Source organism: Vicia villosa, unplaced genomic scaffold (assembly GCF_029867415.1).
Source record: "Vicia villosa cultivar HV-30 ecotype Madison, WI unplaced genomic scaffold, Vvil1.0 ctg.001462F_1_1, whole genome shotgun sequence".
Taxonomy (NCBI): Eukaryota; Viridiplantae; Streptophyta; class Magnoliopsida; order Fabales; family Fabaceae; genus Vicia; species Vicia villosa.
Window position 1 is genome coordinate 355688 of NW_026705624.1, and position 14242 is coordinate 369929.

The window sequence follows — 14242 nt, forward strand, 5'->3', positions numbered from 1 at the left end:
TTCGTTGGAGGTTCAAGGATGGGGAGGGTTTGTTTTGAAAGAAAAATTGAAGCAGATTAAGAATCAACTTAAAGAATGGAGCAAGAAACATACTGAGAATTTAGATGATAAAATAAAAGAAGCAAAAAAAGTTATGAACGAGATGGGGCAAAAAGAAGAAGTCACAGTGTTATCCACGGATGAAATCAAGTATAAGAGGGAGGCTTATGCAAAATTGTTCTCGATGCCAAGAATGAAGGCAAGTATATTGTGGCAGAAATCACGATTGAGGTGGCTACGAGAGGGTGACGCAAACTCTAAGTTCTTCCATCGATGTGTGACGAACAGAAGAAAACACAATGAGATTTCGTATTTAGAGACAACAAGTTCGAAGTTGTATGGAGTACATGAGATTAAACAAGAATTTTACGAATATTTCTCTGAAATGGGATATTGGTTAAGGGGGTTAATAGTTCATTCATTTCTTTAATACCGAAGGTGGCGAATCCGGTAAGAGTGTCAGAGTTTCGGCCTATTTTGTTTATTGGATGTATGTACAAGATTTTATCCAAAATTCTCGCGAATAGATTGAAGAAAGTAGTGTACAAAGTGATAGCAGAAACTCAGTTTGCGTTTTTGGAAGGGAAACAAATTGGTGATTGTATTCTTATAGCAAATGAGCTTGTTGACGACGCCAAGAGGAGAAAACGTGAAGCTATAATGTTCAAGGCAGATTTCGAAAAGGCCAATGATTTGGTGGATTGGAAATTTCTTGAGTTTATGATGGAAAAAGTGGGGTTTAATGTGAAATGGAGAAGCTGGATTTATGAATGTCTTCGTACAGCGTCTGTCTCGGTTCTGCTCAATGGAAGCCCAACAGAAGAAGTTCCGATGCGGAGAGGATTAAGACAAGAGGATCCTTTATCCCCTTTTTTATTCCTCATTGTAGCAGAAGGGTTTAATATTATGATGGAGAAAAGTGTCCAAAGGAACCTCTTTGATGGTTATGAGTTCGAAAATGGTGGGGTGAAGGTATCTCATGTTCAGTATGCTGACGATGCTATCGTGATGGGTAAAAGAAGTTGGAAGAATGTATGGGCAATTAAAGCGACACTGCAACTGTTCGAATTGGTATTAGGCCTAAAAGTAAATTTTCTTAAGAGTTCTCTAATAGGCATCTACACATCAACAGAGTGGCTGGAAGAGGCGGCAGAGGTTCTTAATTGTCAGGTTGGAGGAATTCCATTCAAATATTTAGGAATTCCCATTGGGGGAAATCATCGGAGGATGGGTGCCTGGAAATCAGTGATTGACATAGTTAGAGGTAGATTGGCGTCGTGGAATACCAAACACCTTTCAATTGGAGGTCGTATTATCCTTCTAAAGTCTGTTCTGTGCGCGCTTCCCGTCTATTTTCTCTCATTCTTTAAGGCTCCAACAGGTATTATTTCAAAGCTAGAATCTATGTTTAAAAAATTCCTTTGGGGTGGGGGATTGGTGCGAAGGAAAGTGAATTGGGTTCAGTGGGATAAAATTTGTCGGGAGAAGGAGGAAGGAGGTTTGGGGATTAAAAATATAAAGGCATTTAATTTAGCGCTATTAGGAAAGTGGAAGTGGAGGTTACATACGGAGAAAGACATGTTGTGGGCTAGAATCTTGAAGAGTAAGTACGGTGAGAGTGAGTTTGGGGTGACAAAGGTGGATAAATTCATCTCATTATGGTGGAGAGACCTGCAGATGCTAGATAAGGAGGCTGGTAGCTTTAGGAAACATTGGTTTGATAATAATTTGTCTATAGAAATTGGGGACGGAACGAAAATTGCATTTTGGAAGGATCCGTGGATGGAAGGGAAGAGTCTTAAGGATGAATATCATGATTTATATAGGTTATCTACGGAGAAGGAGATTTCGATTAGTGAGGCGATTAAGAGCGAAAGCGGTGGATCGGTTTGGAATGGGAGTTGGGAGAGTTTGTTAGAAGGTGAAAACATTAGGTAAGAGGAAGAAATTCGAAATAAGGTTTATAGCATTTCTTTGAGGGATGGTATTAAAGATAAGTGGAGGTGGTACAAGAATGAAGACTCGGTTAAAAAAGCTTATTCTCTGATCATGGAAAGGAGAGTGATTCAAATGGTAGTAAACAAGGAACTGATGGATGTTTGGAACAAACTTGTTCCGCATAAAGTGTCGGTGCTGATTTGGAGAATATGGCAAAACAAAATTCCAAGTAGAGAGAATTTAGTTAAAAGGGGAATCTTACCACAATCTCAAGTATTATGTCCGTATGGCTGCTCGTGCGAGGAAAACATTGCGCACATTTTTTTCGAGTGTCCGGCAGCGATAGTTGTATGGAATGAGGTGTACCGATGGCTAGGATTTTGGTATGTTTCTCACAATTCCGCTGTGCAGAATTTTATGCAGTTTGCAGGAATGAGTTGTGGAGGGAGAGTCAATAAAGAAAGATTAATGGTCATTTGGTTTGCATGCATATGGACAATTTGGAAACAGAGGAATGATAAGGTTTTCAAAACCTCGGAGCAAAGCAACAGAAATGGTGTGGAAGCAATTCAGATACTGTCTTGGAGCTGGATAAAGTTGAAGGTCAGAGGTTTTAGCTACGCGGTAAATCAATGGATTTCGAATCCGAAAGAATGTTTGGGCTGGAGGAGTGCGTAGAATTTGAGTTGCAGCTTGTTGCCAGCATAGCCGTATCATTCTCTCGCGGGTAGAATTCAGTTTTGCTGGGCCTAATACTGGTTTTTATTTGTAATGGGGTAGGTATAATATAGTTAAGGAGTTCTCATTCTTTTTGTATGAGATATAAGTTATTTTCTTTTTCTCATAGTTTGAATGGTGAATAGGAGTGTGGGATTGTCTACATAGTTGGTGTTGTACTGAATGTTCTTGTACGGATTTGTTCCCAATTTGCTGTAATAAGGTTCTTGTAATTTCTGGCATCTCTTATGCCTAGCAGCAATATATTATCTTTTGGCTTTCCAAAAAAAATATTTTGATAAAGTTTGATAAAGGAAAGAAATTAGAACTAACCAAAATTCATTAACATAGTCTGGTAGATATAAACGTGGAACATAGGCGTCGAGTCCTAAAGGAAAATTCTCCATGCTACATCTTTGGTGGTAAGTTGTCCACCATATTGCTTAGTTGAACGAGGTCAGGTGAGAGTGGTTGAGATGTTTACCTCAAAGAATGATGCGTTTCTTTAAACTACATCATGCGAAAATCAAAAGTGGTCATACACACCACTCAGAGATTATAACCCTGATATCACGAGCAATTAACTAGGTTAATGGACTATATATATATATACATGACTTAAAGACTAGGTTAGAGACGAATTATTAAGCATTTTTCTCTATATTTCTACCAATTCTCCCTTTGCAGGCCTTGTGTTTATGGAGTATCATATCCCTGCTCTAAGACACTTCGCCATTTGTAGGCCTCTTGTTTGAGGATTCTAGACTATCTTATTCCTTCCCTCAAACACTTCATTCCTTGCAGGTCTTCCGCTTGAGGGACTCTAGACTATCATCCCCGCCCCCATACACACTTCGCCCACAATCAAGCCTTACGCCTAAGAGACTATGAAGCGTCTTGTCTCTTGCTTTACCATTTTGCCTTTGGAGGTGTTGTATTTGAGGGACTTTAGACCGTTATATTCTTACTTAAAATATTCCCCCTTATACAAACCTCATGTTTGAGAGATTGTGGACCGTTATGTTATAACCCAAACTTAACAATTATCAACGAATTCGGTCCATTATTCCAATATATCGTAAGTGAGACTAAAAGTACAAAAAAAAGATGGGGTTGGTAACATGTCAAAGGTGGGGCATGACCATTGACATGTTAAACATGACTCACTAGACATGCTCCAACAATTAAGAGAACTTTCTTAGTCAAAGTTGAATGAATAACCACATATATTACATTGAAGGGATGACTCACCCACTACTTTCTCTTTGGGATCAAATCAAGTTACACGTGGTCAAACTTGTACACAATTCAACAATGGAGAAAAAGGATCACGATTTTCACCTATCAATAAACAAAAAAATTCTCGTAAGATACATCGTCGGCACGGTCTACACTATTGTACTCCTCCTAGTAATTACAATATACTTTTTATTTTGATACCTTTTTATCATTATTTTATTTAGTTATAAAATATATTTATTATTATTAATTTTGTTGTAAAAAATTTCAATGTTATTTTCGCTTTATGATAATTATATGTTTGCCAATGCTCTGTAATGTCACTCTTTATTTATGGAGTAATGCTATTCTTACACTATATTTATACACCAATACTTACACCAAACACTGTTCACCGTATTTATACGGCAAACAATGTTTTTTAAAATAAAATAATAATATTTATAAAAAATATTTTTTATTTTTAAAATTACGGAAAAACACTGTTCATGTACGGACGTGCATTAACCAACTTCATTAATGCATTAACCAAGTTTTTACACAACATTAACCAAGTTTGATGATTGCTAAAAATTACTTTTAGGCTTAAATGCACGTTTGGTCCCTGTAAGTTAGCGAGTTTTTGATTTTCGTCCTTGTAAGTTATTTTTTTTGGTTTGAGTCCCTATTGTAACGGTAAAAAATACTCGAACGTAATCGCGCGCTCGAAATACAAACAGAGTCGCCACCGAACTTTATTTATTCCAAGAAGGAAAGGGAAAATATCGATAAAACCCACAAATGAAAAAGGAATGGATAAGATGGTCATCGTAACCAAACTAGGGTTCGGGAGTCGGTTAAGCAAGGGGAAGGTATTAGCACCCCTCACCTCCATCGTACTCGATGGGACCCATTTAGTTAATTTCGTGTTTGAGTGTTAGCGTGATGTCTGCGTTCTTTAGCTTAGTAATCGATAAAAGATAAAAGAAAGGATTTTTAGGTTTTTTATTATTGTGAAGGAAAAGAAAAGATTTTTTTTATTATTATACTCGCCAAGACGTTTGTATCTTGTGCCTACGTATTCCCTCATGCAATGGGAAAGTCAGAGCAATCGTAGTTCGGACGAAGAACCACGAAAAGTTTGTTGGTTGATTTTAGCGAGAGGTACTCGATCGCTTTCAAATAGAGTCAATACTACGCGCACATGGATAAGAGATCACTACAGGAATGGATGACTAAATCAAGAGTAAGACGAGATTTTGGCCATCATCGCATTCGAGTGGAAGATATTAGATCTTCACATGTGAAAGTATGTTCGCATATGAAATTGACTAAGTGTCTCATTTATGAAAAGAGGTTTTGATATGAAAAGGGCCATAAGGCAAAAAGGGTTGAATGAAATTGAGATTGTTTTTTAAAGGGATGTTTAGTGAACATGAGCATAGGTGTACACCTAGCGCGTTGTTCACCCAAGATATTCAAAAGGATGCGAGTCCAATCGTCACTTGTTATCCAAGTTGGTAAATGAGGATATGGACGGACTTTTAGTAAAGGATTGAGCATAGGTGTTCAAATAGCGCGTCTTTACCCAAGGTATTCAACAGGAGCGAGTCCCATTGTCACTTGTTGTCCTAATCGACGAAAATGATATTTGAGGACGTTTAGTAAAGGATTAAGCATAGGTGTGCACCTAGCGCGTCTTTACCCAAGGTATTCAACAGGAGCGAGTCTCATTGTCACTTGTTGTCCTAATCGACGAAAATGATATTTGCGGACGTTTAGCAAAGGATTGAGCATAGGTGTTCACCTAGCGCGTCTTTACGCAAAGTATTCAACAGGAGCGAGTTCCATTGTCACTTGTTGTCCTTGTTAAATTAACGTGTTTTGATTCAAAAGATCAAGGTATTCAAAAGGTGTTCACCAATTGTCACTAGATCTCTTGATGTGATTAATGTGTTTTAATTCAAAAGATCAAGGTATTCAAGAGGTGTTCACCTCTTGTCACTAGATCTCTTAATTTGATTAATATGTTTTAATTCAAAAGATCAAGGTATTCAAGAGGTGTTCACCTCTTGTCACTAGATCTCTTGATTTGATTAATGTGTTTTAATTCAAAAGATCAAGGTATTCAAGAGGTGTTCACCTCTTGTCACTTGACCTCTTGTTTTGATTCAAAGGACCAAAGATATTTAAGAAGTGTGCACCTCTTGTCACTTAGTCTCTTTGATTTGATTAAGAAAGAAGTTGATTTAATGTTTTGATCCAAAAGAATCGAGGTATTCAAGAGGTGTTCACCTCTTGTAATTTGATCTTTCGGCATGGTTAAAAAAAGATTTTTGTGAAAGTAGAAACTCGACGTTGGATCGAGGAATTTATTGAGACGACTTGGCGTTGAATCAAGATTTATTGATTTCAGATTGAAAGACTAATATAAATTTTGTTGGTATTATTTAATATTGGGTTAAATGGCTTTCACCCTCTGCAATAGTAGCGAGATTCGGTTTACCCCCCTTTTAAAAAAAATTATATTACCCCCTATAATATTAAAATTGTAAGTCTTTTGCCCCCTAAGAGGGAAAATTACCCCCCTGTAAAATATTTTTTTTTTTTATTTTCCCCCCTGGTTTTTACACGTTTAGGGGGATGCCCAAATATTACAGGGGGTAATCCAATTTTTTTTTAAAAGGGGGGTAAACCGAATCTCGCTACTATTGTAGGGGGGTGAAAGCCATTTAACCCTTTAATATTTAAAGAGAAAATAAAGATCTAATTAAAATATAATTATTAATATGAGCAAAATATTTTTGTATTTTTAAATGAATTAATAAAGAGAACCTAAACTAGTAGTAAACACCATAAAAAAAAGAGATAATAAAGAAATAAATGGGATAAAAAACATTAAAAGGGTGTACCAAACAAAAACGGTGGGCCAAAATAAGCAGGCCCAAAACAGAATTAAAACAACACAGGTGGGGGGTGTGCAGCGGATTGAATTAGGGTGCACAAGAGGAATACGGGTAGGCTAGGATTGGTTAGGCCCAAAATGAACTAATGTAAAACAACAAACCCTAAGGCTATGTTTGGGAGTTTGGAGGGGAGGGGAGGGGAAGGCTTCCAAAAATGAAATTTTAAAAAAATATAGAAAAATATATGACATTTTTTAAAAAAATAATTTTGTTTAGAATGATAAAAGAGTCATTATCATTACTAAATTTTCAATTTTTAGGATACTATAACAACCTAAAAGATATTTGGAAAATTTATGTAAGCCCTTCAAAACCCTCCAAAACCCTCCTTCAATACAATTTTTGAGTTCCCCCATTTTATGGGATTTTTGGTGTTATGAATAAACTCAAACCCTCCAAAACCCTCCTACCCAAAATCTTTTTATCCTTTTCACCCAATTCTTCTTATTTTTCAAAACCCTCCCCTCCCTTCCCCTCCAAACTCCCAAACATAGCCTAAAACTATGAGATGGCCGCTCATCTAATCTTTATCTCTCAACGTACCTCACTCTCTCTGCTTTTCTTGCTCACGCAATTAACAACAACAAAACAATTTTCACGATTTCTCAAATCTCTCCTCTACATCTCTCGCGATTTCTCGGTTTCTTTCTTTGTATTCCAACGACAAAGCTCTTATCTCTTGGTTCTAACCCTCTGCTTCTTTCAACACAAACCAATAAACTCAGTCTTGAACATACAACATAACAACAACAACACCAATCTAAAGCTCAAGCATAGAAAATCGATTCGAGTATAACAAGCACGAGGAAGAATCACAATAGCAAACGAATCACAAAAATCATAAGGAATTACCTACTCGTACGTTAACGAGGTGAAGGTCCACACTAGTACAAATTGCTTTTGCTCTTTCTCGTCGGAAGCGATTGTAACGCCGCCGAGGCTGATGGAGGAATCATTATTGTGCGTATTGCGTCAGAGATTTTGTTGGAGCGTTGCTACTATTTTGTTGAAGTATTGTGCTCTGAACTTGTTTTATTTTTGTAGGTCTTGATGAAGATGAGTTCCTGAGTTGAATGAAGAATTTTTAGTTTGTGTAGGAAGTGTGTCGTTGATGTTCTGAGTTTATTGTTGTAGTTGAGTGTTTTGAGGGTGTTAGTTGAAGGACAGAATAAGGTTGAAAGGAAATAATGAGTTTCGGATGCTGTGTTTCGGATGCTGTGTTTCGGTTGTTAATTTGCAGGTTGTTATGTTTGAGGGTTCAACGGTTGTGGGTATGAAGGAGGGAGTGTCAGCAGTGAATGAGTTGAAAGAAAACTCACTGCAGAAAGTTTGAGTATTGTTTTTTTTTTGTGAGATTTTCTTTCCGTTTTTCCTTGCTGTGTTTTTGTTCTTCTTTTATAGAGGAATTGAAAGAGTTTGGGGGAAAAATGGAATCAAATTTGAACATGAACTATTTTTTATACCTTCTTGGTGCAGGTATTTGTGTGAACCTAGGTGAAATTCTTGGACCATTGTGGCTGTATTTGTGCAGGTTGATGGTGATGGTGCATGAAGCTTTTAAAAAGAAAACGTGAAAAGAAAGAGGAAAGACAATTTTTTTTTTAATTTTTTTTGTTCTATTGTAAAGAAAAATGTAAACTGGGCCCAATTCAACCATGTAATTTAGGCCTTGTATCAAACAAAAAAAATCTAAGCTCTATTTCTATATTATTAAACAATTTTTTTTTGAAGAAATAATAAAAATGGTTAGAATAATACTAAGAAATAAAATAACACTAAACAAAAATGAACAAAATAAAATATAAATTAAATTGAGAAAAAAGACACAATTTTTATATTCTTAAAAAAATAGTAACAATAAATAGAAGGAAAAAGGTTAATAATTAAAAACAAACTAACATAAAAGATAATGAAAATGAGCCATGCTTGAGTTATAAAGTCGAACCTGACTTATATACAGACGAAATATGTGGCAACAATTAGGGTGCGACAGATGCCCCTATTTAATTATCTCAAGCCAGATAGCCTGAGAGACTTCAGTCTCCGTGGTATCAATGGCGAAAGATAATTAAATACAAAAGACCCGAATTAAATACAAAAGACGCGAAAGTGAAATATAGGGACTTTAACAAAAAATAATAATTTACAGGGACGAAAATAAAAAACTCGCTAACTTACAAGGACCAAAAGTGCGTTTAAGCCTTATTTTTAATACCTGGATATTGCATTAACCAACTTCATTACTGCATTGATCAGGTTTTTACACTGCATTAACCTAATTTGGTGACTACTGTAAAGTACTGTTCATGGGTGTAAGAATAGCATTACTCAAATTTGGTTAATGCAATGTAAAAACTTGGTTAATGCAGTAATGAAGTTGGCTAATGCAACATCCAGGTATTAAAAATAATTTTTAACAGTCAACAAACTTGGTTAATGCAGTGTAAAAACTTGGGTAATGCAGTAATGAAGTTGGCTAATCCAACATTCAAGTATTAAAAATACTTTTTAGCAGTCATTAAACTTGGTTAATGTAGTGTAAAAACTTGGTTAATGTTGTAATGAAGTTGGTTAATGCACGTCCGTACATGAACAATGTTGCTCGTAATTTTAAAAAAATTTATAAATATTATTATTTTATTTTAAAAAACACTGTTCACCGTATATATACGGTGAACAGTGTTTTGTGTAAGTATTGGTGTATAAATATGGTGTAAGAATAACATTACTCTTATGCATAGACACTCTTTATTTCCATACTCTTTAACATCCTTTTTTTAAGAAAAATGCTACTTGTACACTTATTTGTACACTTACACCGTAATTTATACGGTAAATATATGTTCAACATTTTTTTAATCATTTTTTCCCACTTTGATATGTGTGCAGCACATGAACAAGTGCATGTGTATACGGTGTAAAGTGTTGTGGTGTAAGAAACTAGTGTAGACATAGCATACCTCTTTTTTTAATAGTATACTCTTTAACATCCTACAAGCCTTAAAATGAGAGAGCCATTGTTTTATTTTAATTCTGTGTGTTTTTACTTTAGGAGAGAGAATGAGTGGGTATTAATAGAGAGTTTAGTTTATGCACAAAATAGGGATGTCCATGAATCATTTGCTTATTATAATACAAATGAAATGAAGAGATGAAGTATACGGTAACGTTCTTTCACATTTCTCATAGGAACTGGTTCTAAACAACGAAGAAGCACAATGAAGTTATTATTTCTATTTCTTATGATCATGGCTTCAACAGCGTTAGTCATGGCGACATGTCCCTCTTATTCTTCCATCTTCAGCTTCGGTGATTCCGTCACCGACACCGGCAACAGGAAACTGATCTCCTCTACCAATATATGCTCCCCACCTCCCTACGGCCAAACCTACTTTCATCATCCAACTGGTCGTTGTTCCGATGGACGCCTCATCATTGATTTCATAGGTATGCATCCATGCATGCATGCATGCTTGTTTACGTGTGTGTCACTTTCTGTTGCATAGTTAACCATTGTTTCCATTTGCAGCGGAGTCATTGGGGATTCCAATGGTGAAACCGTATTTGGAAATTAAGAATGGTGTATTGAAAAATAATTCAGCAAAGGAAGGAGCGAATTTTGCGGTTGTGGGAGCGACAGCGTTAGACGATAGTTTCTTTAAAGAGAGAGGTGCTTATGATCATCCTCACAGTTATTCATTATCGATTCAGTTGAATTGGTTCAAGGAACTTCTCTCTACTCTTTGCAATTCTTCAGAAAGTAAGTTTTCCATTGTATTTTTCATCATTTCTCAATACACATATGATCCTATGGATATGAGCTATACAAAGTTGTTTTCTAATTCATCTTAGGGATATTTCTAAAACAAGATAAAATTAATTTAAAATAAGTGTATTTGAAATGCTCCTTAAATCGATCTAAAGATTTATTTCCCACCTGATATAAAGATTATTATATGAAAGGCAAACACATAACAAGTTGAATCATTATTTCTTTTTGATAGCAAAACCAATCCTCTTTGAATATTCTACTAGGTTTTGAGAGGAATATTTCTATGGACATAATCCAACCCAAGATAATTACATCAAAATTGGACGAGTGCCCAATGAGTGTGTTGCAGGCTGTCAAAGCAAATACTTACCCTAGGTGTAACTTCGTCGTCGTATTGGGCATGTGCTTCATCCTAGTCGCATTACCTATAAATTCAATTGAGGGGCTGCATGGCGTGCATAGATTCAGTCAAGGAAGGGATAATAACTGCCGCTTAACGATAATAGGAAAGAGTTATGTCTTCATACCACATGCCTTCATCCGAAAAAAGAGGGATCAATTCTCTTGGCCTCTAATCCAGATCTAAGGTATCCCCTAAATATACCCCAAGAGAGGGAAGTGAAAAAGGGTCTCCAATCTCTCATTACAAAACCAAATACAGAGTATCTTACAACCCTACATGATTTATTCCTAAACATAGGCAAATACCTTAAACCTTCAGACATCCTTATACAACAAGGGGTTGTCCATCATTGTACATTTTAGCAAATACAATTTGCATCCACTGTGGGTCCTTTGTAAAAATGATATGGCCCACCTTTGTAATCGATGATCAACTCATTGCCTGCCTCCTCAATCCACTCCAATATGGTGAATAGGCAAGCAACGATGTTAGCCAACAAAAGCTCCAACAGTGACCATGAGGCCATAGAAAAGATTTGTGCCACTATGGACCACTTACATCCCCACAACTAGACTTCGGAGGATAATTTCCTTAATTTCCACCAGCACCAACAAGAGACAAATCCCACTGAGGAGATAATTTTTTTAGATCCCTAACCTCTTTCTGACGAGATTCTCGCCCCCCTGTAGAAAGCTTCAAGCCGCCTTCACTCGTAAAATTCGACGTTAAAAGCGATCCCTAGGAGCATGCCTCATCCATTAACATGCAGATACGGATAATCAGAGCCTCAAACTCTTTAGAGTGAAAACTATTCTTCAACACATTCAAGGACACTGCAATGAGGTGGTATATGAATCTTCCACGATTATCAATCACTATCTATATAGACCTTGTAAAGAAGTTGATCCACCAAATTTTGACGAGCAGATATGAGAATTTAAGTTTGGAGAAGATGGTCGCTCTTCTCTAAGAAGAGAATGAGTGATAATATGTTTTGAAAATGACAGAAATTGTCCTTTTATAGATCCAAAAGGCTAGGTCAAATAGGTAATGATGAATTCCCTTAGGCACACCAACAGTTGCTTGAGTCTCACTAAGTCTCTGAAGTGTGCAGGGTCCTAAGTTGTTTTGCCTTCCAAAGCCAACCCCATAACTGAGATCATTTAATGATGCACTTGCCACTATCGGTGATGCTTGAAAGACTTGCTCTAAGCTTAGCTTGAAAGACTCACTCCAATATTGGCTTCAAGAACTCATCCAAACTTAGCTTAAGGGACCCCTCAATATTGAGGGACTCACCCCAAGATTAGCTTGAGGGAGTCACCCAAATTCTATTTGAGAAAATCATACCAGACGCCTAGTGGAAGAACTTTTTAAGGCCCCATGGTAGAGGTTGTAGCCGTATTCTTTAATCACTTTGCCCTTTTCAAGACCTTGTTCTTAAAGGATTGTAGACTATGGTAATTTTATTAGCCTATAGGAGGACTATTTCAAGGGACACAAGGCAAGGCAATTACATCAATATTGGGGAATCAGCATACGAGTATGATGTAGGCTTCCTAAACAAATACTTACTCTAGGCACCCACACCTAGTCATCGTATTGGGCTTAGGCTTAATCTCCCCAATCTAGTCGCTCTCCGTACTAATTCAACTAAAGGGATATGTGGAGTGCATAGATTCATCAATGGATGGGTAATAACTACCTCTCCTTAATTGGAAAACAAGAGTTCAATCTTCCCATTCCACTTCCTTCATCCAAAAGAAGAGGAACTGCTCCTCTAAGCCTTTGATCCCCTCCGAAGGAATCCCCTATATATACCCCATAGGGGGAAGGAAAAGTGGACTCTAATCTTTTACGATAAAACTAGATACAAAGCTTCTCACAAGTGTACAAGAGCTACCCTTAAACACAACCATATATTCTAAACCCTCAAATAACCCTACACAATAAGGGATTGTTTATAATTGTAGTTTTTAACAAGTACACTCTTAAAACTACATTCATTGGCCTAGGAGACCCAACATTGTTATGCGTGAGATTTCAAACTCTCTATAAAATATCCATTTCCTTTAGTTTTAGAAAATCAAAAGTGTCAAAGGAAAATGATATGAAAGCATGTTTATTGTTGAAACATACTTTCTCATGTTGGCTCAAGTGGTGATCTCAACTATTATTGGTTAGTCAAAAAATTCATATGCACCTCTTTCTTCAGAGATACTCCAACCCGCTGAAATATATAAAAAAATACACCCCTAACAAAGTCATGTTAGTATTTGAAGCTTGGAAGCTCCCTACAATAAACCATGTGTTCCCCATATGTATCTAAGCAAGCCTAGCAAAAACCATGGAAAACCTCATCAATAGGAAGTAAGGGAACCATAAGGCTATGATATTACAATACTCTATTGAGGAATATATTGTCCTAGTACATCAATAGGAATAACAAGGAGAAAATCTTGAGCATGTGCTGCTAGTAAACAACCAAACACATTTTTGTCTTATGGTAATGTCAAACTTTACATCCATGTTATTAAACTTCTTAACTTTGATATTATATACAAACCTAAGCCTAAATTTATTTGAATCAAAATAAAATTATGCTAGCTTACGCGTTCAAAATCATCTTAACAATCAACAGAAAAATATGAATCAACTCAATAATTAAGTTACTTTAGTTAAATTGTTGTATTGAACTCCAATTTTGTAGGTTGCCATGAAGTTCTTAAAAACTCGTTATTTCTTGTGGGAGAGATTGGAGGCAACGACTTCAATTATCCCTTATTTAAACGAAGGAGCATAGAAGAGGTTAAAGAATACATACCACATATAATAAAATCAATAGTTTCATCAATCAAAGTAAGATATTTCTTTTTCAAATGCTATTATTGTCTTGTATGATTAAGGATATGAGAAAAGTTAAGTTCTTCATTAATTTAAAACGAATGTACATTGCAGCTTATGTAACAAGTTATAGTGTTTATGTTAACTATGTTGCAACCTAAGTAAACAAGAATAGCCTCTCAATAACCATAACTAACTTTAACTTCCAAACTACTTAACTAACAAGTTAGTGATTATACTTATAAATAACTCATGAATACATGAACAGAGGCTAAGTACAAATTATTATTGAAATTATGAAATATCCCCCACAAGTTGGAGGATGAGTGTTGATCATCTCCAACT

General features: G+C 36.1%; 2 protein-coding genes across 2 annotated transcripts; both read left to right on the plus strand.

The window, feature by feature from the left end:
• Positions 1-2088: 2088 nt before the first annotated feature.
• On the plus strand, positions 2089-8430 carry LOC131635274 (uncharacterized). The gene is made up of 3 exons (XM_058905888.1): positions 2089-2580; positions 8119-8205; positions 8410-8430. Exons 1-3 carry the CDS (start codon positions 2089-2091, stop codon positions 8428-8430), a joined length of 600 nt encoding a protein of 199 aa, XP_058761871.1.
• Positions 8431-10062: 1632 nt separating this feature from the next.
• On the plus strand, positions 10063-14005 carry LOC131635280 (GDSL esterase/lipase At1g28600-like). The gene is made up of 3 exons (XM_058905892.1): positions 10063-10325; positions 10408-10638; positions 13764-14005. The coding sequence occupies exons 1-3, from the start codon at positions 10097-10099 to the stop codon at positions 13952-13954; spliced, it is 651 nt and encodes a 216-aa protein (XP_058761875.1). The 5' UTR covers positions 10063-10096; the 3' UTR covers positions 13955-14005.
• The last annotated feature ends 237 nt before the right edge of the window (positions 14006-14242 follow it).

What these genes read in the sequence shown, in the direction of transcription:
- LOC131635274 (XM_058905888.1), top strand. Translation starts at nt 2,089, where the DNA reads ATGGAAAGGAGAGTGATTCAAATGGTAGTAAACAAGGAACTGATGGAT. An exon ending in GGAGCTGGATAAAGTTGAAG is followed by an intron (nt 2,581 to 8,118) that starts GTCAGAGGTTTT and finishes GTTAATTTGCAG; the next exon opens with GTTGTTATGTTTGAGGGTTC. An exon ending in AAGAAAACTCACTGCAGAAA is followed by an intron (nt 8,206 to 8,409) that starts GTTTGAGTATTG and finishes GTATTTGTGCAG; the next exon opens with GTTGATGGTGATGGTGCATG.
- LOC131635280 (XM_058905892.1), top strand. Translation starts at nt 10,097, where the DNA reads ATGAAGTTATTATTTCTATTTCTTATGATCATGGCTTCAACAGCGTTA. An exon ending in CCTCATCATTGATTTCATAG is followed by an intron (nt 10,326 to 10,407) that starts GTATGCATCCAT and finishes TTCCATTTGCAG; the next exon opens with CGGAGTCATTGGGGATTCCA. An exon ending in TCTTTGCAATTCTTCAGAAA is followed by an intron (nt 10,639 to 13,763) that starts GTAAGTTTTCCA and finishes CCAATTTTGTAG; the next exon opens with GTTGCCATGAAGTTCTTAAA.